The 23,107-nt window shown below is 39.9% G+C and overlaps 1 protein-coding gene across 1 annotated transcript in view; it reads left to right on the top strand.

Annotated features, from left to right (window-relative positions):
• The first annotated feature begins 6,899 nt into the window (after positions 1-6,899).
• LOC134139218 (opsin-5-like) overlaps positions 6,900-23,107 on the top strand; it is a 34,309-nt gene continuing 18,101 nt past the window's right edge. Inside the window, exons 1-2 of the mRNA XM_062573628.1 lie at positions 6,900-7,020; positions 16,422-16,627. Of these exons, the coding sequence (XP_062429612.1) occupies positions 6,900-7,020; positions 16,422-16,627 (327 nt within the window). The remainder of the gene's footprint in view (positions 7,021-16,421; positions 16,628-23,107) is intronic.

Raw genomic sequence — 23,107 nt, 5'->3', positions numbered from 1 at the left:
GAGGGGGGGATATGAACCCTTCTCCCTACCTTTCAACACTTCTGGAGATTAATGTGAAGACTGCAAATGGTAGGACAGCTAGTGTCTTTCCTAGAAAGTAGGTGTTAAACACCTTGAACGAGATTAGCTGTTCTGCTTTCTTAATGCTGTGCACTGTGAAGTCCTGGGTCAGGTTAGATATATGAAATGTTGCTGAAAATTCGAGAAGGCTATATCATTAAAATGAACAAAAAATGAAAATCAATTTACACAGTGTTCAGCAGCCTGCTAATGCTCCAGCAATATCTAGACCCACTCTAGCATGCCCATATTCAATCACTATTAGCAGGTTACACTGTCAGGCCATACTGGAGACATTAGTTTTTGCCATAGACCTGCCTTTTAATTAGTTCCTACTCATAGCAGTAATAATTTGACTGAAAACTCATAGCAGAAACAAGGGAGAATGCAGCACAGACTGAAGTATGGAAATAAAAAGAAATAAATCCACAACTTCTCAGTATCAGAAGAGAAAAGCTCTGCACATTTAAAGGAGGCTTTTCAAGTATCCACTAAACTTATCAATAAAAATAGAACTAGTATTATAGAAATAAGATATTTTGGAAGAACTGCCGACTATGTTATATATCAATGCTACTGGCAAGAAAGGGGGTCTATTCTGCTGCAGGATTTTCAGTGAAGCAGATTTTTTATTTGATCTGACAAAGAAGACATTCTTTTCGTAATGCCTGGAAACAAAGCAAAAAAATTTGCTCCTATTTTTTGCTCCTCCTTTTGCCCTTTTTGTCCTGTAAATGCATTAATTGGAGACTTTCGATTCTATATTTACAAGAGCTGGAGAGGGGATATTAGCTCAGATCTTCTACCATGTAGCCCCGAGGTCTGCAATGTTTGAAATGTTCGAAAGGGAGGTCCTGTAATGTCCTTTTTTACTGACAAGTTTATGTTGACTAATCAAAATCATAGGACTAAAGCCAATTTAACTGTATACAGGCACTGACTGCCCAGCTGTAAAATGTTTCCCACTTTTCTTCTCGCTCCTGGTAAATATTTATCCAAAATGGAATATAGGAAAAGATCCACTTGAAATACCCTGCTGGTTTGGGCTAGGGATGCATTGGGCTTGTGTCTCTGCCTACAGAGTAGACAGAAAATGTATTTCGGATTCAGTGTCTGACATCCTAATTGTGCTCTCACTCCTCTGTTGCTGATTATTAGGGGATGGTCTCCTTCATATCATACTGGGAATTTTCCATTTCTTTTTCCAAGAATGTACTGCACTGGCTGAGTTAACAGATTTCAGTGGGGAGTGCATGGCTGGGGGTACTGAGATGCAGGAGGCTGTGTATTAGACACTTACCTCCTACAGAGAATGAAATTCAGGAACAAACTCTTTCTTACTTTTTCTACTGGTTAGTGGAGCTGCCTTTCCACTGAGCACCCTGCTGCTCTAAGGCACTGCGCTCTCATTTTGCACTGCATCAGGACCCTGGAGTGGTAGTCCCAGCTCAAGACCCAAGTGTGTCAAGGACCGAGAAAATCAGGCTCATGTCAGCGATGCTCAGATTAGACAACTCATTTCTCTTCTTTTCAGGAGGATGTGCTGCCTGTAGATAAACCTATGCAGCTGCATGTGTGATGAGTGCATGCTTACTCCTGAGATGACCTGGAGGAGGCATGGACAAAAAGTCATCTGCTGAGAGAAAACATATATGTGAAGGATACTGCCACAGCCTCCCTTCCCTTAGTTGGCATTAGATGGGCTGTAGCTGCACTGCTGTATCTGGCAGGCAGGGTCACAGAGGGGAGAAACCCTGCAGGGTTCAGCTGCATGTGTGGTGGTTTGAATGCAACAGCAGGGACCATAGAGCAGGAGCTGCTGCACAAATCTCACAGTGCCTGCTTGGTCCATTTATGTACTTTCTGTGGAGCTAATCTGTAGCTTTTAGCTATTTAGGAAAGGGCCAGTTTAGGGTCGATTTATGTCCAGATCAATTTTATTTCACGTGCCTTCCCACACAGGTATAAATGTGTTGAATATCCTGATTTCTCTGTACTAACATTGCATTTTAGTTTTCTCCTCCTTTTTATAGATTTGCCTGCAGGATATACTGCTCTAATCTCCTCAAAGCACTTTGTAAAGATAGTGGAGGCACTTAGGGATAATCTTCATGAGGCCAGTAAATTGGTCACCACTGAAGCACGATAAAACAGAGACCAAGGTGTCTGTAATCTGCAGAGGGAGCCTTTGTCTTCTTTGGAAGTGTGGAGAATTGTGGGCACATGAGACAAACCACAGGAGTTTGTCAAAGACTCATTCATTTATTGAAGGATGCCACTGGAGGGAATGAGGAGAAAACTGAGAACGGATGAAAGTATTAGTCATTCAGTGTAGTATGTGAAGATCAGAGAAAAAAATCATCAAAAGTGACGCTTGACTGTGGAGAGCAGCTCACTCATTTTTTTTTCTCTTCTTGTTATTAAAAGATTTATTTTTATTATCTCATTATTATTGCAGGATACAAGGCTTGGGAAAAGACTCTCTCATTGAAATGGAAAGTTTTCCTAAAGTTTCTATTATCCTAAACTGCACTTCAGACCTCAGCAGGATTCTGCAGAAAGTTGAATTGAAGAGTCCATGGAGCCAGTCGTATTTATATGAAACCGAAAGACACTTAGAGCTGTAAAAATTCAAGATTCAAAATTAGAATACCAAGGCAAATAATATAATCTGTCCTTTATTGTAACAATACGGAAATAGTCATCAATACTACTTTATTACCATTTGAAGTACCTATGCCTGAAAAGGTCTCAGCTAAGTATATACAGTTTTCTGGGACAGCTTATATGAAAATTCTTCTCCACTAGTTGTCACTGTCCCTATATAGTCAAAGGCACAGGGGCTGACATGTGTGTGACAACAGATGCCAAACACAGACTTGCAAGGCTAGAGTTGTGTCAAATGATATGAAAAAAAAAAAAAGATTGTACTTAAAGGGAACTGATTAACAAGCATCTTCTATCACCTCAGCATTGCCTGTGACGTAATTTGAAAGAGATGGGCATTCCCTTTTTGCCATGAGTGTGACTTTCTGCTAGGTGGAGAATGATACCTAGTACCAAAACACCAACTTCCATCTGCATGTCAAGAAGAGAGAACTTGAGCTGGCTAGATGTGCCTCAGAGTGACCAGGATCAGGCAAAAGTTTTATTAACAAGTATCTATTGGGAATTATAGTTAAAAAAATCCAAATGAGGCAATATACTGGTTTTCTAGCAGCATTGCAGCCCTGCAGAAGTTGAAGTTATAAGCAGGTTCTCGGCAGGGATGATTCAGATGCAAATAAGAAATCTTGATGTGTTTAGCTTATAACCTGAAATCTCCTCCAACCTGAATTTTCCTTTGATTCTGTGATCCTGAGCAAGTATTCATGGGTGGTTTTTAGAAATGCACAGTCAAAAGGGACGTGTTTTGGGTGGTGGCTGCTCCTGGCCTGAGATAAAACCACAGATATCGGAGAACAGTGCTTAAGACAAGAAGTAAGACTGAGCTTGAATGTGAGTTCTTGGCTAGAAGGGCATATGGGACTTACATATATTCATCTGTGGAGCAGCTGTAATTTGACATTTGGAGCACATATAACTTGTGTAGTTTGTGTGGCCTCTACATATATTGCCATGTTAGAGACCAACCTACTGCAATGTGTTCTGTACTTTATGGGAAGTTTGACTCTAAGCCCAATCCCAGTTCATGCCAATGTATAATCAGTACCCAGGAGGAACAGTTTATAGCCATTCTCATGATCCCTTATTAAAGAATTGTCTGTTCACAGCCTCATATCTCAATATTATTGGTCTAGAAAGAAACTCACCACAGCACTGTTCTTTTTGCTCTAGCAATGTTAAGGGTTCTGACTCAGAGAGGCATTGGATTTGTTCTGCAAACAGGCTGTCAGAGATAGCTGATTTCTTTTTCAACCAGACAATTGGTGCAGCATGGCCCAAGTAGAGAGGTTTTGCCGAGTGCAAATGTGTTTTCATCTTATTTTTCTTGGCAGGTGATGAAATACACTCCTTGTTTGAAGACATTAGCCTCCATGGTTGAAGGCTGTATGATGGCCTTCCTGCTGAAGTCTTTCTATTTAACTCAAGTCCCGTTTCCTGAATGGCAGTTAACATTGCTGGGCTTTGTTTTGGGCCTTCTTGAGCATCTTTAAATGTCCCTAGGCACTGCTTTCAGGCCAGCTATAGTCCTAACATACTAAACAATGATCATCTTTCAGACTGATGGATAACTAGCTAGATATGGCCATTTTAGCTCCATTTTGAAAAGCTGAGAGTGTGTGTGCACTCCCTCCTAAAGCTCCATCTGTCTGAGGCTCTGTCTGAGACCATATGACCCTCCAAATGACAACCTCAGAGTGCACTGTGTCGACACACAAAAAGCTGCATGTGCTGGGTATGCTGTACAGCTTCTGAGAGATGCATGACATGGACCCCAGGGCTGAGGGGAATGGGAATACTGGGGATGACCTGGGACTATTCCAGGAGACCTGCAATAAAGGAGTTTGGCCTTGAGACCGTTAAGGCCATTTTTATAGGACAACGTAGCTATGTGCTGTGACTCCCAAATCACTTTGCCACAGTTATGCAAAGCATTGTGTTTTAGGAGGTTTACTGGGGTTATACTCTAGCTCTTTGTAGGTAGGCTTAGGAAGAGACTCCACAAAAAGTCAGCAGGAGCTTGGGAGAATCAGCTATTCGGCTGCTTAAAATGTAGGATCCACATGGCAGGCTTTAGCTTGGAGAAAGGGAGTGGAACTTAGTTACTGCCCCAGGTAGCAAGAGCAATGAATGGCTGGAGAAAAGTTGGGCCTAGCACCCCTGCAAAAGAACTTAATGAAGCAAGTGTAAGGGTCACTGTCCTCATCATTAGTACATGCATGGGAAATTTCACATCTTTGACCATAACGTGGCTATTTCTCCTTTCTTTTTGCTGTAAAATGTTGCTTTCCCCTTTTGTACTTGTCACATTTTCCTCAAGGTGATGCCTATCATAACAAACAAAGGAAAAGCAAGAGAGAGACATACAGCTCATGGATTTGGGATTTTCCCAATGAGATGCTTTATTTCCTTCAGTCAGGTCCCACTGCCTGGGGCTGGAGTGGGAATGGACAAGCCTGTACCTCTGGGGGGCTCAGGTGTGGGAGATATAAGCCGGTTAGGGGCACCCAAAGGGGCATGGGGAGTTTCACCATGGCTACTGTGGGAATGTGTTGCTCACCACTGAGATGTTTATATCTATCTGGACAGATATTTTTCTATGATGTTATTCACGTTAACAGACCTGAAAGAGTTTGTGGGCTTAGGTGGCAAAGGGGGGTGAGGGGGATCATGGCTGAGCAGGACCCATAGCATCAGTCAGGGGTCACTATGGGAAAGACCTAGAGATGTTTTATGTCCTAGGAGAGAGGGGGTCGTATCTCCCTCAGAGAGATGAGGGACTGCTTGCTCCTTCTTTCTGCATTCGTAGTGTGAGCCTTGCCCGCAGCTGGGGGTCAGAAACTGAAGTGACCAGCCTGTGCTTAATCCAGACTCTCCTCTCTCCAACACCCAGAGTCTCCCCAACACCCGGAGTCTCCTCAACCTCTCCCTCTCAGTGCTGGAGCTGAATCTTGTGAAGCCAAGGTCCATATGTCCCAAAGCTTGGCTTCCATCCAGGAAAGAGGGAAGGTTTAGGTGAGCATGTAAGGCTGGGAGGACCCTTACACACAGCCGCATTTCATGCAAGTCTAGAGTGTCACACTGGTGGAAGCTTGTTTCCCTTACTCCTTGATTTACCCTGGTTTGAAATCAGTAGCTACTCTCCTAGTGTTTACACCTCTGCAGAACCCCCCCCTCCCCGCACTAGGGTTTTGTTCTGCAGCTGCAAGAAACACCTACTTTAGCAGGGAGGGAGAGAGAGAGACAGGGAAGACGCGTACACCATGCACTTAGGGGGAACCATAAATCACAGCAAGAATCTGAGCAGCCTCAGGGTGGTTATCAATTGCTTGCCATGGTGAAAAAAATTGAAGGAATGTTTTGTTGCTTCAGAAGTGTTAATTCAGACTTGAATTTGAATTATGGTCATAACCTGGTTGGTAAGAGAGGCTGCACCTGAAATATAATCAGTGATAGATTGTACTTCAGTGAAGACTAAAAATACTCCAGACTGACTCACTTTTAAATCACATGTAACACGTCTCTTCAACAAGACAAAAATCTCATTTTTCAACAGTGTGGAAAAATCCAACTGTAGCTGGAATGTATACGATTGGCAGGTGCTTAGCAATGTGAAAACCAGATCCACAGTACTTAGGATTATTTCTAGTATAGGTTGAAAATGTCTTTCTCCCCCTGCCTTTTTTCTCCTCCCTAATTAAGAACTGTCCTGCCTGAAAACTCTAATGGTCTTCAGTGAAGGCAAAACTACCAGTAATTTCGCAATATAGCTATACATACTATGGTTGTCAGTGTGTCTGTGAACCTGTATGTTATGTGGTATCGATCTATTTTAAAGAAAGGTCATCGTGTTGTCAGATATACATTCTGCATCTTCTACGCGTAGACTTGTACGTGTAGTGGTAATAAGGATGTGAGGAAATCTGCTGCCTTGGACTAGTCACAGATTCACAGACGGTATTAACAGATAGGATTAGGGAATAAGAACAGGTCAGAAAGCTGCAAAGCTCTTGTCCCTTGAGATTTCCTTCCTTAGATTATCAGGCTCATTGAACAGCTTCCCAGAATATAGGGAGCAGAAATTGAAGGAAAGGCTGGAAACCATCTTACTTCACTGGGCACTTGAGGCATACTGGGGGAAAAGCGCAAGTGCTGGGTCATCAGCTTTGCTGAAAATGTCTCTCCAGTTTTCTCAGCAGGCACCGTGGAGGAACAACAACTTCAGTTCTCTGAACAAAGAGGCTCCTGTAACAGAACAGGGAGAGACTATTATAGGTTTCTACCTACTGGCTCTAGGTATGTACCATATCTTTGCCTGGCTTGTGAAATGAAGCTCCTAGTAGAGTTTGGTATAAAGTTCAAAGTGATTCCTTTGTTTTTCATCCATAAACAAGATAAAATGCAGCCTTTTTCTTCAGCTATTACAGATCAAAGAGGTACAGCTTTCTTTTGTTAAAAAGATTAATAACCAATGCAAAAATATTGAGAAGAAGTGAGTAAGATAAGCCTGTAAACATTTAACTAATGTTCATAGAATTTAAAATGTGGAAAGAGAAAAAAAAACTTATCAGAAATACATGATACTGCTGTGCCTTCTCCTTATGTCTCATTAACACTGAATTAATGTTCTGTGATTTCCAGAATTTCGAATGCTGCCAGTCAGCTGGCATCCCACATTTGTCTCCTGCAGAGACAAGAAATACCGTTTTGTAGTTTTTAAAATGCTGAAACTCTTTGTACTGCTTTTGCTTTAAATATGTTCTGTGGACATAGAAAGAAAAGTTCTTCAAATAGATTCTATTAAAGATTGAAGTATTAGGGCATCATCCCTTGTTAGTAGTCACAATATCCGGTGTTTATTTCAGTTCCATTGCAAGACAGCTGTTATACATAAAGTAATAAAAGCTTGGAAATGGAACTCAATGTGGATTCTGATCCTAGAATAATTTTGTTTGGATTTTTTAAACATTATTTTCTTTAGAGCAGACTCATTCAAAGATGTAAGCAAACTGCATGAAATTTCAAAGAATGTTGATTTACTCAATAATCAAAATTTCTAACCATACAGCCTCACAGCAAAGCAGTAGGAAAGATCACTTTTATTAAATCTGTTGTTCTAAACTATAAATATAAAAATCTTAATATATTTAAATGATTAAGCTAATCAGATTTTCTTTTCTAAGTATATCACATATTGCAAATAGCCTGCTAGCCCTCAGCTAATGCTGGAGAAAGATCTGTGAAAGTTGCAATGTAAAATGTTAAGGATTTTCATATATTCCTACAAGATTTTCTTCTTTACTTGCAAGAACTAGGAAAAAAAGTGGTTGTGTTTGGAATAAAAAGTAGAAATTCTAATAGAAAAATGTATGCATCTATCTTAGGAAACTGAGTTAAGAGAGTGTAAATAAGATAAAGCAGAGATGTTCTGATTTATCCCAGATCTGTTAATGTGTGTGCAACCTTTCATGAATGTCTGGGAATTGGCCATACTATCAGCTAATGGATTAATCATTTGCATTTAGAACTAGAAAGAACCTCTTGGGTCCACAGGCCAGTCCCCTGCTGTAATGATACATAATCCTCTTCACAAAGCTATCGTGCTCCCCCTTGTAGCTACCTAGGGTGGTGGTTGCTGTTGTTGCCACACTTCCAGCAGACAGGCTGCTCCTAACTTCATTTCTTGGTGGTTTGAAGCCTTCTCCTACATTCTAAGCTGAAGTGGCACATGACCAGTTTATACCTTTTCTGTCACGCCTTTTATTTGAAACAATTTTGCTGCCTGCAATTAGCCTCCCACAGCCACCTTGTATTTGTGGAGGAGCAGTCATACCCCTTGGTCAACCTTTGCATTCCTCTATTGAGCAAACAAGCTTTGGGTTTTTTTTTTTTTTTTCCAATCTTCTCTCATAACATTCTTTCCACTAACGTTCTAGACTATTATGGCAGCAGCCTTTTGCACTGTCTGTTCCAAAATAAATTCATTTTTTCTTGAACAAGTAACCAGAACTGCGTACAGCATCCAAGCAAGGTCTTGCCATTGGCATTACTGATAATATTAACACTTCTTTGCTCTCCTGAGCACTTTCTTTTGGTCTCCTGATACCTCCTAATATTGTCTTTGCACCGCACTGGTAGTCCATGCTTCTTCTTACAGAGCTGACAGAGGTGTTATCCTCTGCTTCCAAATGGTGACCCTACCTACCTCTTTGTAGCAAATATTTTAGTACATACGTGCTTGAGCTTTCATACTGTTCTATTAAATTTAATTAATTCCTTATTACTCCTCTCTTCAAATAACCTAATTATTTTCATATGCCATTCAATAATTCTATATTTTGTTGGTTCTTGTCAGGTTTTACCAGGAATTTCACCCTCGCTATGGCTCCTTCTGTTTATGCCAAACGTGTCATGAATATAATCTCAGTTTTAAGGGTGACGTGGAGACAGTTCATTTGTAATCTGCCTGACATATATTGTCCTGCTTCAGTTCTACACCCATTTTGCGTTTTTTGTGTTCCTTATCTATCCCCCCCCCAAAAAAAAAGATGGTTTATGATTTTTTTTTTTAAAGAAAAACAGCTTTGAAATTCTACATCAATTTCTTTGAAAAATGATAGTATGACATGAACTACTTTTTGGAAGCCCTTATTACCTTATATCCTATTTTCCATTTTATAGCCAAATCTTTATCTTTCCTTGAAAATTTGGCAAAAGGACCTGCAGCCACAACGTTGAACCGTTAGGTAACTGAAAGTACCTCTAAGAAGGGTCTCAAAGAAGTGAGAAAAATTGTATTGATGGCAATATTTCAGATCCAAAATTCACTTGCAAAGACTGTAGGAAAAGTATGCAGGGAGTGTTCCTGCTGACTACTACATCAGGGTAGTTTTTGTTAAGCAGTAGGTATTGCAGAAAGAAGAAAAATAAAAGCATGTTTTTTTTTTTTTCCTTTGCTTTTGTAAATGCCACTCCCCTTCCCACAAATGTCTCTCTCTACTTGAAGCTTATTGATTCAACCTGTCCATCTTATAATGTCATTGATTCCAGGGTTTTGTATCTGGAGACAATAGAAGTATCTCAATGTCCTCTTCAGAAGCAGTGTGTTTTAATTCATATGTTGTCACAGGAAAAGCTTAAAACTTCCCAGTTGGATTAATTTCTATTATAAGCTGCCATATCTTTCAAGTGAATATTTAGTATTGCTGTTGGGAGATTGTGAAAATAATCAATAGCAGATACATTTTAAGGGAGGAAAATTTCCCTCATACCTTAATAAAAGAATGATTTTCAGAGGTTGTCAGTTGAAACACATATGACAAGAAAATAACAAGTTTTGGCAGAAATGTTTCAATTTTTTCCCATTTATTCCAGCTTAAGGCGTTTGAATTCAGCATTCTAATTCTCCCAAGCATCCCTCAAGAAATAATCAGATTTTCTATTTTTATGGAAATAGAAAACATAATTCTACTGCTCATACCCACTATACAAAAAAAAAGAATATTTTTACACTTTATTGTTTTTTATGCTTTTTTATGCTTTATATATAAAAGGACTTTTGTTAGCAGTCTGACCTCCACCTGAGTTTACTTTTTGAAGCCTGAGTTTGCCTGTTACCAGGTTGTTCTGCCATTCTGCAGTTTTTCTATGATAACTTAATACAGCCACTATGTGGCTGTATGTGGTTAATACAACCACTTAATACAACCACTTAGTACTTAATACAGCCACTATGTTGTAGGCTTGTTGCTTCTTGATTGCTCTAGATCCTTTTGTAAGGCTTATAAATGAACTTTTCGTAACTGCTAGTCTTGAAAATTAACTCCAGGTTTAAAATTCAGGTTGCATTCCTTGCAGATTACATATAACCAGAAGAAACACTACTTCAGCTGAAATGTAGTACAGTCCTGGCTAAAAGATAATGGAAGTAGGTATACCTTTTTTCAATGGGAACATTAAGAAGAAATTCTGCTAATAATGTATATATTCAAAGAGATTCTATATCTTTTTTTTTTTTTTCGTAAACATTTGCTGCCTCACTTCTGCAAACACAATAAAAATTTATGGCTGTTCATTTTATGCACACCAATAACTGAGTCTGTCTGGGAAGCAATGATGTGGCAGAGCAATGTACTCCGTTACACAGAGAGAGTCTTGCTCTTCAGGAAGCAGAGAATGAAGGTCAGTCAGTATGTTACCTTCTGGTGTCTGCATTTCTCTAAGGAGTCTGGAAAGACAGTACATTAGCAGGAGTCTAGGGACATTTGCTTAAGCAGAGTCTCAAAGATGTTCACATTTGATACTTCTGTTGTTTTGATGCCTGTGGAAAACAGCTTCAGTGCTTCAGCTACTACAATTCAGTAACTGCTAAAAGTCCTCTTCTCTTTTGAATCTAAACACGTCAGTACAGCTTCTTGCAAATTCTGATATACATTTTATACACCAAAGGGATGTGTATGAGGGGTGTTAGCATTACCTAGAAGATGAGACTTCTCTGAATCTCTTCACCTCCACAAGACGAAGTCCAAAAAAACTAAGTTTCTTTGGCCAGGTCTTCTTGCAGTCACACATCTCAGCCGAGGATGTGGATATTCAAGAACATTTTGCTGAGTTGGGATACCTTTATGCGTTCTCTTCTGGAGGTTCTCATGTCACAGATTCCATGGATGCTATAACTGCAAGCACATTGATGGACACCCACATTAGCCAAGCTGTATCAGATCCAGACAGAGGGCGTACCAGCATACCTTACGGAAATCTGAGTTCACAGCCCATACTGCAATAGGTATCGCACACTAACATTGCAAGTAAACCAGCATCAAAGTGCAAGAGTCATTCTGCTAATGAAAATGACTTTTGCAATCCCTGTACTGCTTGGAGATTGACACCCAGGTCACGGTACCACCGTTCTCCTCACTAACGCTTTAGCTAGCGAACCAACAGAGCGGGGGAAACTGCGATGGCTATGGTGTCGCAGAGAGCCCTCGCAGTGCAGCCACAGAGACTAGCTGAAGGCAATCACCACAAACGCATTTCCTTTCTTCGGGTCAACTGCGTCACCATCCCCCTTTGGAGCAATCTGTTTTCCTGCTCTCTCAGGTGGGCTCAGAACTGTCTTTGGCAGACAGATGGGAACTAGTCCTGCCGCTAGCGTTACATCTGACCCCTTTTGTCCTTTGCCCTAACTGGCATAATTTACAGAAAAAAAGGAGTCTGCATTTATGTCCTTCAGAGGAAAAGAAATTTAAACAATATTGTGAAAATTTCTTGTATAGATTAAATCACCAGGTACAATTTAAAAGCGATGTCCACAGATACTAGCTAAGTCAAACCTAGACATGGGAAAATACCAAAATGTGTTCTCAGTTTGTTCTCTCTGCAAATATTCTCTCATATTCATTTGATTATGAGTTAAATCATTCAATATTTTTATATACATTTAAATGAACATGCGAGAATATTTGTTAGAGAACAAAGTCTGAATTCTCATGAGTGTTTATATCCAAAAGACATGCTGAAAGCATTGTCCATCCAGTCAGAAAATTGGAACAGACCACGTGAACCACACACGCCTTTAAATGGCACGCGTTTCAGAATGGTGACAGTAAACTGTTATTTGACAAATTACAAAAAAAAAGTGTTACTTTTGGACCTTACTTGACAGATAAATCTGGGAAGGTGGGAAAGGAAATAAGCTATTCATAGAACATTCATCCCCAAAATAATCACATTTATTGAACAAATAATCTCTTCAGGCTTTGTCAAGTCTAAAGCATGATGACGCTTCTTCCTGCCAAAGCTGGCAAGATGCCCCAGATAGGATATTGTGTACGTATAATTAGCAGTGAGGATTAAAAACAAGGCAGGGTCACTTCACGGGTGGAATAGTTAATGACAGCTTTGCAAGTTCTCTAGATTTTCTCACTATTCTAGATGAAGTTTTCTAATCTGAAAATCTCTTTCAGCAAACCTCTTCAGATAGACATTTATACCTGTAAATAGGTAACTGAATCAGTCGTTGACTTCATTCATGACTGCTGTACATCTAGATATTCAACCCAATTTCTGTCCTAGAAATTAGGTTATTTGCCACTTGAAAAGTTACTGTCATCTTTGTCATGTGACATTGAGCCTTCACCTTGTGTTGTCATTTCTTTCATTCTTCCATTTACAGCTCTCTACATATTTTAAGCTGCAAATTGATGAGTTGTAACTTCCATTTTTTAAATTCATTCTTATAAGATTTTACAAGTTTGGCCCTGCAACAATCTCTGTCTAGTAAGGACAAGCCTAAGTACAAAGCATAATAAACTGGCTTATTTGGGCTTGAATACTGTCATCTATTAAAAATATGGTTTATTATCTCAGAGCCATTGGTTCCCTTATACCAAACTTAACTCTGCAAAATCAGATCAAACACAGAGAAACTGCACAGTCTCTCAGGTACATGAAAGAAAAAGAGTATTTCTGCATGCTCAGGCTTGAGCAATTTGGGAGAAACGTTTGTGACCTTGTCAAATTCCCTCTTAGCTCTTCTCTGAGCTAAACAGCCTCACTGTTTTCAGTCTCTTTCAGCAGAGAGATTTTCAATGTTCTCTATCATTCTTGCTGTCTACTTTTTGGATGCTTTCTTTGCATGGACTGACCAACAGTATGCTGATGTAGGGCTTGGCTGATAGGGTTTCAGTTCCTGAGTACCACCAGCTTGCTTGACAACTTTCCTCTTCCTCCCCTGCAAATCATGGACAATAACACCTAGCTCCTTTGCGGATTGTTTTTGATGTCTATGAATTCAAAAGCTCCATTAGGAGCTATTATTCCAGGAGAAGGATTATTGCTCAATTATATAAGGGCAATACACCTTTTTTTCCCCTCCTATTCCTCTTACCTCCCAGTGCTCGCAAATGTGGTACCATTTACTGAGAAATTAGTTTCTCCATTTTTTTTGATCAGAATATTAAGCTGGCCTACTTTCAAGACACATTATGCATTTGAAGGTCTAGAAATGGCAGTGCAGACTACCAGCCCGCTCCTGTTAAAAGGAGTTGTTCCTGCCCTTGGAAGTGCTGTGCACACAAGCGCTCTGCAGTTTTATCTCCTTCAGCAGGAGCTACCTTAGCCCCAGCCTCACGGTCTGAGCGTACTCTGAAGTGATCACAAGTACTCTGTGTCTCTGTCATCTAGAATATCCGTATTGTTCTTTTACATGACTTTTTGCTCAGTTTCTTCCACTCTTGTTTTCCTTATGATACACTAGCTGAAAACTTCCCAAACTCTCCAGACTAGGGAGCATTTGCTCTGTATATTCCCAGGAAGTGCAGTGCAGGTGTATGAAATGCAGATATTTTAAGGCTAGCCCTCCTAGCCATTACTCTGCTTTGACAAATTTTTAATGTTTGCAAAAGAAATTCTGTTTTATTTTCTATCTGCCATTTAGCAGAGAATTTTATCTTAATGTTGACAGGGAAAACATTCTCCTAGCTACTGCCTTGAAACTACCATATATTTTAGGAGGTAGAGTTAACATACACAAACAACTATCATGTTTGAATTGCAAACTATCCAAATATATTTCCAAAGTAACGAGTCATCTAGTCCCCTGCTGTGGCTATTTATATCAGATTCAGAGAAGTGACAGAAACAATTCCTGGCTTAAAAGTGCATGAAGCCACTGGAAATGAGACTCCTTTAAGAAACATTGTCACCTAGTGGCCAAACTAAAGATGTATTTATTATTATCACTATCATTATCCTTATAATAAAAATATATTTACATATACATACATGTATATATATATATATATGAATTAGTGTATCAGTGTGTATATACACACACATACATATATAAGTATCTAGGTACCATTTCACCAGTGACAACCTCTGGTTAACACCATACTTCAGCCCCTCCGTGTGCTAAAGGTCTGTAGCAAACCATCAGCATTTGCTAAGCAAGCATCAGCTTCACGGCAGTTTCCACTGGAATGGAAACTGTTCGTAGAAGAGTCCATACTGCAGTACAGAGATTGATCAACCACCTCTCCTTCACTGCAGGGTGCAAAGAGCTCTGTTTAGGGGACCAGGGCTTTGGTCTTTGCCATTTCAGCTAGTAATATTCCCAGGTGGTCTGGAGATACAGAGACAATTCCCCCCCAGGTCTTTGCTTTTGAGCTATAGCCTTCCTAGCCAAGGCAGCCCAGCCGTGAAGCACTAGGTTCCCGTGCTGCAGAGATTAATAACCCTCCCTCAGGGAAGGCAGCTGCCCTCTTTCTCAGACACTAAACCTATCAGCAGTCTTTCATTTTGTGAACTCCTCTGAATATTCAGAGGTGCTGTGAAATGCCGTTATGTTACCTTCCCTTTTCAGTGCATATATTCACCTCTTACTATTTCAATATAAGGCATCCCTACACTGAGTTTTCTCCTGCTTGTCCCTGGATAGAGCGTTACTGAGTAATGCTCTTCTCGCTGACTTGGTGTGTAATGTTGTATCTGGGCACGAACTATGGGGAGAAAAACAGCAGCTCATGGGTTCCTAGGCTGTGCACGCCCAAAAGAGGTGGTGTTTTGCTCCACATTACAAAGGTGAAGTGACCTCAAGACCATCTGTGCTGCAGGCACAGAGCTGATTCGGGAGGTTGGATGTGTGAGTGGATGGCCTGGTGCTGCTGTGCTCAGCCCTCTCCAATAGCCCTGGAGCTCACAAGCAGCTAAGCCCCACTTGCTACAGTGAGTTAGATGCTTATGAGAACATATTTTATTGAAGTCAGTAGTTTTCACATGTCTACATCATTTCAGAAAGTGAGATGCAAGCCACCCAGGTCTTAAACTGATGGCCAAGTGTATTTTGAAAAGCTAGCCTCTCCAGCTGAGCAGGCGACCGATTTGCACCAGATCCAGAGTCATCTCCCTTCCCTGTGTTTTCCTCTTGGAACTAGACAAGCACAAATTAGACATCTCTTTGTACCTGAGCTGTCAGAGAGGACACAACATTACTAAAGAATTGAAAGAAAAGAAAAAAGACTTCAAAGTTTCCAAAAGAGCTGCTCTAAATGTTCTTTTCTTATAGACTAGCATGTGCGTTACTGCACAAAATACTCCCTGAACAGACAATACATGCCACAAGGAGATCCTAGACTTTTGAAAGAAGCAACTTAATCTTATTAGCTGAAAAGGGCAGTACTTCTCTAGAGAAGACTAGTAAAGCTACTTTCTGGCTATGTTCATGAACTTTTAATATCCATTTTTGTATATAGTCTACCTAAGCACTTGCAGCTTTGGCAGATTTTTTGTAGTCTCTGCTCCACTCTACCAATATTTCCTCCTTCCTTTTTTAGCTAGAGAAACGTTTCATGGCTCTTATCTGGCTGCTCAGTGGAAAACAAACAAACAAGCAAGCAAACAAACTCCCTTTTCCAGGTCTTCAAAAGGTGGTTCTTCAACAGGCAAATGCATCATGCCACACCAGCAATTTGTGGTTATTCACTTTTATTGCCAGTTATTCACTTGTTCCTGCTTCTGAAATGTACCTGGCTCATTCAAAAGGTTTCAAACATAAGTTTTACAGTGGATTAGATAAGCCAGTTGTTTAATTTGTTTCTAATGGAGTACAGGGGTAAATTTAGAAGAGATATCACACACTGAATTGCTTCTTGCTTTATTTTCTTTTTGATTTCATGGATTTTATTTTTTTTTTCCAGGTTGGCTGTCTTGGTTTGGAAACAGCATTGTGATTTTTGTCCTGTATAAACAAAGAGCTCTTCTGCAACCCACAGATTACCTCACATTTAATTTGGCGATATCAGATGCTAGTATCTCCGTGTTTGGTTATTCACGAGGGATCATTGAAATCTTCAACATCTTTAGAGATGATGGATTCATTATCACGTCAATATGGACTTGCCAGGTAAGACCGGATTACATGTAGGAACACTTAATTAGACAAAATAAGTACATCTATTTCTGTATATGTACTGTATATAAATAAACAGACAGGACTAAAAGAGTGAAGATGAATACAGAGTAACCTTCCAAAAAACAGTGTTGAGTTCTTTACATCTATAAATCCGTGTATATGGTGTGTTTTCGACCAATTTTCAGTGATTTTTGCTACCATAAAATTCCCCCCTCCCAACACACTGGATATACTATTAAATGTTGCTCTGCTCCTTAAAAGGGATTCTATAAATCAGTGATTCATTATTTGTTTTTTAGGAGAAGGTCTATAAATGTACGAGAAGGTTTGTCTAACACATATTTCACAACTGTTGAACAAAATATGTCCTTCCCTATAGCATGGTTACAATTTGACTCTTGTCTTCTTTGTGTTCTCGCGGTTGCTTAAGAATATCAACACTGATCAGTTCAATCCATTAATATTGTAAGAAAGGATTTATTAGTAAGACAACCTAAAATTCACTTTCTAGAGAGATTTAATCTTGGTTTTATACTTCAACAGTAATACTTCTTCTCTTATTTAAACTTGTTTTCTTTTCCATCGGAAATTATATCATTTTTTTTCTTATCTTACTTGGATCAAAAATGCATTTTCAGAGCATTTGTTATTTCACTTGAACTTGTTATGTTTTGCAAGGTATTTTAGATATTTAAACTAAAAGGGAAAAAAAAGATGGTGAGTTAGCTGGAATTTGTGTTTCTGGAGGGACTTGAACATTCCTTCTTTCTTCCTTGCTTTTCTTGGCAGGTATTCACAGACAGTATTCTGTTTCCTGCAGTTAACAAGTCTTTCTTTTTCTCCACATGAATGATAAGAGATTCTAACTTCATCTGCTCACAACAGTTGTTTCTTTATTTGACTTCACTTCATTGCTACCAGTCATGCTGGAAGCAAAGGCATAGGCTCTACTTTTCCTCAGCCCCTTGCAACCCAGCCTGACTGTTGGCACTTTAATACTTGACTCAAGGCAGTGTAAGCTCCCACTCGATAAAGCGCTGTATACAGCAAAGCCTTCTTGTTTTGTGTGATCGCTTTATTATTGGTCAGTCTCATCAAACACAGCGCCTGGCTATGCCGGAATATTTTAGCACACAGCTACTTGAGTCTGTGGTAACTGTTCGTATGGTTGATCTGATGCTTAAAGTCTTTGTCGGTTCAGGGCCTAAGGTAGGATGAGTGACTTCCTTTCTTTAGCATAGAGTTATCCCTGAACTTGGAGGCATCTTTTTGCTGGAGAAATTGGAAAACATTACTATTGCTAATTCTGAAAAATGCACACCTGCATAGGGGGAATATAAGGATGAATCTTGGCTCACTGGCTCTTCCAGCAGCACCTGCGGGAGAGGTTATACGCAGTGTGAGTGTCTGTCTCATGAGGCAATCAGAAACCTGCAAATGACAGGAGAGCCTATGGCAAGGTTCAAACAAGATCATGATGAAGGAAAAGACAGGGAGGAATAATCCTCTTGTATTTCTTATTTATTTTTACTTAGAGAGGAGATTGAACTATTGTGTAGCATGATTGAGAGAATTTTACAGCTTGCGTCTCCTTCCCTTCAATGCAAAGGCTTACTTTGCTCAGAGAGGCACATTTCCCACAGAAGACTGATTAACCTAAAAGCTGTATCTTGAACTGACAATATGTTTACTTTCTTTCTCAAAATATATATGCCTATGCCCATTTGGCAGAAAAGGATTTATCAAAAGGAAGGTAATTATTTCCTCAGCAAAATGCTATCATTTCTCTAATGAAGACATCTACAATTTCATTTTAAGGTCAACTGAGGAGAAACTTCAGGATACCTCTTTAATTTCCTTTATTAATGTAAGCCTTTGAAATCATCAGGAAAACAGATATCTGCAAACAGTAAAATTCACACACAACCTCAGAATTAAACAAATTCATATTTTGCCTTGTGTTTCAAGGAAGAATGGTCCTATGATTAAGAAATGAAAAGTGAAGTCTATATCTCTGGGTTCAGTCCCAGCTTTGCCACAGACTTCCTGTGAGAGATGGGATAAGTCACTTCAGATGAAATCCTGAACTCAGGTTAAGGGCATAATATAAAATTTGCAGCCCAGCTGAAGGGAAGAGGTAATTTTAAATGACCATTCAGCTTTCCCAATCAAAGCTCTTCCAGAGGCTGAGAAGCCCCTGACATTTTTTATATGGTTTGTAGTCTTACCTGTGTTATGGCTGTTTTTCGGGGGGCTGCTGTATAAAATGCAGCACACGCAAGAATCAACACTTCATGGCCCACTGGGTTGGTACTTCTTCATTTGCAAGGGAGTTCTCTGACAGCAGCCTTATGGCTTTATCCTAGGCTATATCTGTGCCTGGGAGTTCTTCTTTGGCTGACTAGGGCTATTTAGAGTCTCTTTAGGGAGCTCAAACATTTTTTCTAGTTGTAAAAACACTAGGATGGAAGTGAGAATCACACCCTTAATCTTGCTGTGCTTGAACTGCCTTTAAAAAAAGGGAAGAGGTCCTTAATATTTTGGGGGTACCCACATAATCTGTTGATCAGGGTTTGTTAAGTAATTTTAGTTGAATCTCCTGGTTTTAAACAGCATCCATTTGCAAAATCTAGACATCAATAAAATTTAAAGCTATTGAGATCATTGAGATCCAAAGATTTAGTTCAGGACATTAATGACACCTGGCTTTTCTAAAGAAACACCCCGATTTGTAAAATATTGAAGTTATTTCTTTGGTAATCCTCAATAGGCTCTAAAGATTAAAATTCATCATTTCAAATAGGAACTGATAGTGCATTCATGCTAACTAAAAATTAATGACATCTTTGTTTTTCCATATATTAACAATCCTATGCAGAGATAGGCAAAAACTGCTGATTTCAATTATAAGGGGTTAAAAAAAGAAAAATAGCAATATGATTTGCTATTTCATAGGAGTAAATGAAGGCATAACCAATCTCATGATAACTAAAACTGTTCTTAATGACTAGAAATTCCATCATCTTTGCATTTGTAGAAATCAACATTTCTACTTCTGCAGAGGTACTCTAGGCCTACCTGTGCAAAGAAGTCCACTGCGTGTTCTGTTGCAAGTATTCTAACTATCTTAGACAAAAAAGTTTTTTTAAAAAAAGTTTAAATAGAAAAAGTGGAGGAGTTAAAAACAATTGTTTCTACCTACCTAGTGCATTTTAGAATCATAGAATCATAGAATCAGTAAGGTTGGAAGGGACATCTGGAGATCATCTAGTCCAACCTGCTCACTCAGCAGCGTCACCTAGACCATGTTAGACAGGGTTGCATCCAGGTGGGCCTTGAACATCTCCACAGAAGGAGACCCCACAACCTCTCTGGGCAAATTGTTCCAGTGCTCCGTCACTCTCACAGGGAAGAAATTCCCCCTCACGGTCAGGCGGAACTTCCTGTGCTTCCATTTCTGCCCATTGCCTCTTGTCCTCTTGCGTGGCACTACTGAAAAGAGTTTGTCCCCGTCCCCTTGACAACTTCCCTTCAGGTACTTATACACATTGATAAGATCCCCCCTCAGTCTTCTCTTCCATTTTAGTCTGTGTTAATTTGAAAATGATATTATATATGCATAATATACCACATATATGCATGTAATTAATTTTTTTAATGACTTAAACATCTGAGTAGAATTTAAGTGGTAAAATACATCCAAAGCATCATTTCTAATTCTCTCTTGCAAAACAAGACTTCCAATACAAGAGCAATTCAGCTTATAGTTCACGTAAGGAGGAGGAGATTTACAGCTATTCAATCAGATTCTGATTTCTGTCATACAGATGTAAATCCAAGCAATTTGATTTCCTGCTGTGGACCTGCATCCATTTACCAGCATCCAACAAGACCAGAAAATAGCCCATTTTCCTGGCAGAATGAGTAAACAAATGGCTCAGAGTCAAAGTTTTAAACAAGCATGCACTGGGTGAGAGATCAGTCAAAAAATTCTTTAGAATTATTACATGTAGTACCTGTGCTAAGCAGACTGCATCATGTAAGAAGTTCTTTTTTCTTACTTATTGAACAACTCCACTAACTTATAAGTTAAAAAGGGAAAAGCTAAGAGAAATCTGGAAAAGTCAATTTTCAGTGTGAATGAATACTGTGAGCTGGCTGTGAGTTACTGAGTGAAAAGCAGGATATATCCAATAACAGGCAGCATCCCTGTTTTTATCGAGATTTTGTTCTGTGTTGGGAGTCTCAAAAATAAGTGTAAACTCTGGCACCCCTCTTCCTTATTATTAAGTTTGTCAGAACAGAAGGTAATGATGAAAGGTAAAGTTTGTCAAGATATTTCATAATTTATGGGAGTAATATGGTTATTTTTAGGTTTCTGGGAGGAATACTGTAAAGAAATAGTGGAAATCTGAGCATAAAAAAAGCATGTGTATGCTTGGTACAGTAAGTGCATGTTATTGAGTTATACTTCAGCTCTAAGACACTGAAGCTAAGGTCCAATGGAAATACATATATATATATATATATATGCATGTATGTATTTGTCTTTGGTGCTGCCCCACAGAGCTAGCAGGTTTGTCTCACCCTGGCCAGGCCAGATGCCAGGAAGCTAAAGGCCAGGCTCCTGTGACAGCTTTCCTAAGGCAACATCTGTCTGGCCTCCTAACTTCTCCTGAATTCCTCTAAAAGTGAGAGGGTTCACCCTCCAGGCTGTCACGCACACAAATACCGCCCTTTCCTCAGCACGGCCAGGGTGTTTTCCCCAGCTCGGTTCGTTCTGCCGAGCCCTGGGCTCTGCCCGTTCCATGGAGCATTTGCCCCTACGTGACTAGGCAGCTCCTGCTGTAGGGCATGCTTAGGGGAACTGTTTTTCCAAGCTAGCTTGTCATTTCTCTTTACTTCAGGAGTTCACCTAACTTAATCCACCCATTTTCCTTTCCTCTCTCTTGGGTCTTCCTCTCTGCCTTCAGGTAATATATTTTTTTGAATGTAAGGTTTACCATATCTGGTTTGTCCCAATTAGAGGGAGCGGGGATAAGAACTACAGATACTTCTCCTCATTCTGAAACTGTCTAGTCTGCGAAAACTCTCTATTAAAAAAAAAGGAATAAAAAGTATCTCCAGGAAAAAGGACCATCTCGCTGCATACCCACTGAGTGGGAAGCATATGTGCCTGTTTTCTCTTCCTCTGTGCAGAAGAAGAACTTATGTTCTTCTCTATCATCTCAAACATTTTTTTCTTTTTGGAGCTTCGAAGGAGCTCTGTTGCAGAATGGAGGTTGCATGGTTGGTCTGTATCCACCTACTGTCCTCACTGACTGCTCTGTACGGGTGCAGTTTTCCAGCGGTGGCTTTCTGGCTTTCTCATATTTTTCACTTCTTGTTTATCCCTTCCCTGCTGTACCAATGTGTGTTGGTCCTGATTCGGAGAGAGGGAGGCCAGCCAGTCCTAAGCACATCCACCTTTTTTTGCCTTTAGTAAGATTATCAGTAAGTCAACCAATTTATGTAGTGAAGTTCAGGTCAGTGAATATAAGCCAGTGACCCAGAGCCATCTATCACCTGCCGATCATGTTTCTAGTTAATAGCTACCTCACCTCAGCATGTTCCAGAAGCTTTTCATTCATGTTCTGTTGAATTAGATGTTGCAATGAAATCTGCAAATAATGTTGCAAGCACAGGTGCGTCCTGACTGTTAACAGGGACCCAACCCACCTTTATATATACATATATATGTATACAGATGTGTGTATATATATTTAAATACATATACACGTCTGTAAATATATGAAAGATGTATGCCAAGTGTGAGTGAAGGGTTACATGGTAAATATCTCCAGGTCACTGTATTGTCGGGACATACTCGCCAGCACCATTCTGCAAGGAGATGCTTTCATCCCCTTTTGCTGAAGCTGTTTTGTTTTTATGGAAAAATGAAGTATTCTCTGAGCAACCAAGGGCAGCCGGACAGAGATGGCCATTTCACCCCCTGGCAGCATCTCACCCCTACGCAGCAGTGAGGAGACCTGGTTTTGAGTCCTGCACTCTTAGCGTTTCACTGCTTTATACACTGCTTCTGTGTTCGTCTGGTTTATCCTGGACTGAGACACTTGATAACGTGGTGAGCACAATGTTGCACAGACTTACTGTTTAGCTGTGCACGCTTTGTTATTGTAAATTCACTTGTGCACAGTTTGTCTGACACTTCCTCAAGCACCATACCTGTGGTGGCCTGTGTGCATCCTAAAAGGATGTTGGGTGGCCAGAATCTTCTATAGGTACCATGTCTACTGTGCGTGCACTGAGGAGTGTCTCTGGGATTTCTGGTTCCTTAACAGCTTTTTTTGAATTGTGGTACTGTAGCTGATCAAGTTGCTGACTAAATCCCAGACAAATTTAGATCTCTAAGAAGAGCTGGATGTCCAATAGCCCTGCTTTAGCAATACTGAAATAAATAAAAAGAACTGA

Source organism: Rhea pennata, chromosome 3, assembly GCF_028389875.1.
Source record: "Rhea pennata isolate bPtePen1 chromosome 3, bPtePen1.pri, whole genome shotgun sequence".
Lineage (NCBI taxonomy): Eukaryota > Metazoa > Chordata > Aves > Rheiformes > Rheidae > Rhea > Rhea pennata.
This window is presented reverse-complemented; position numbering and strand designations above follow the sequence as displayed.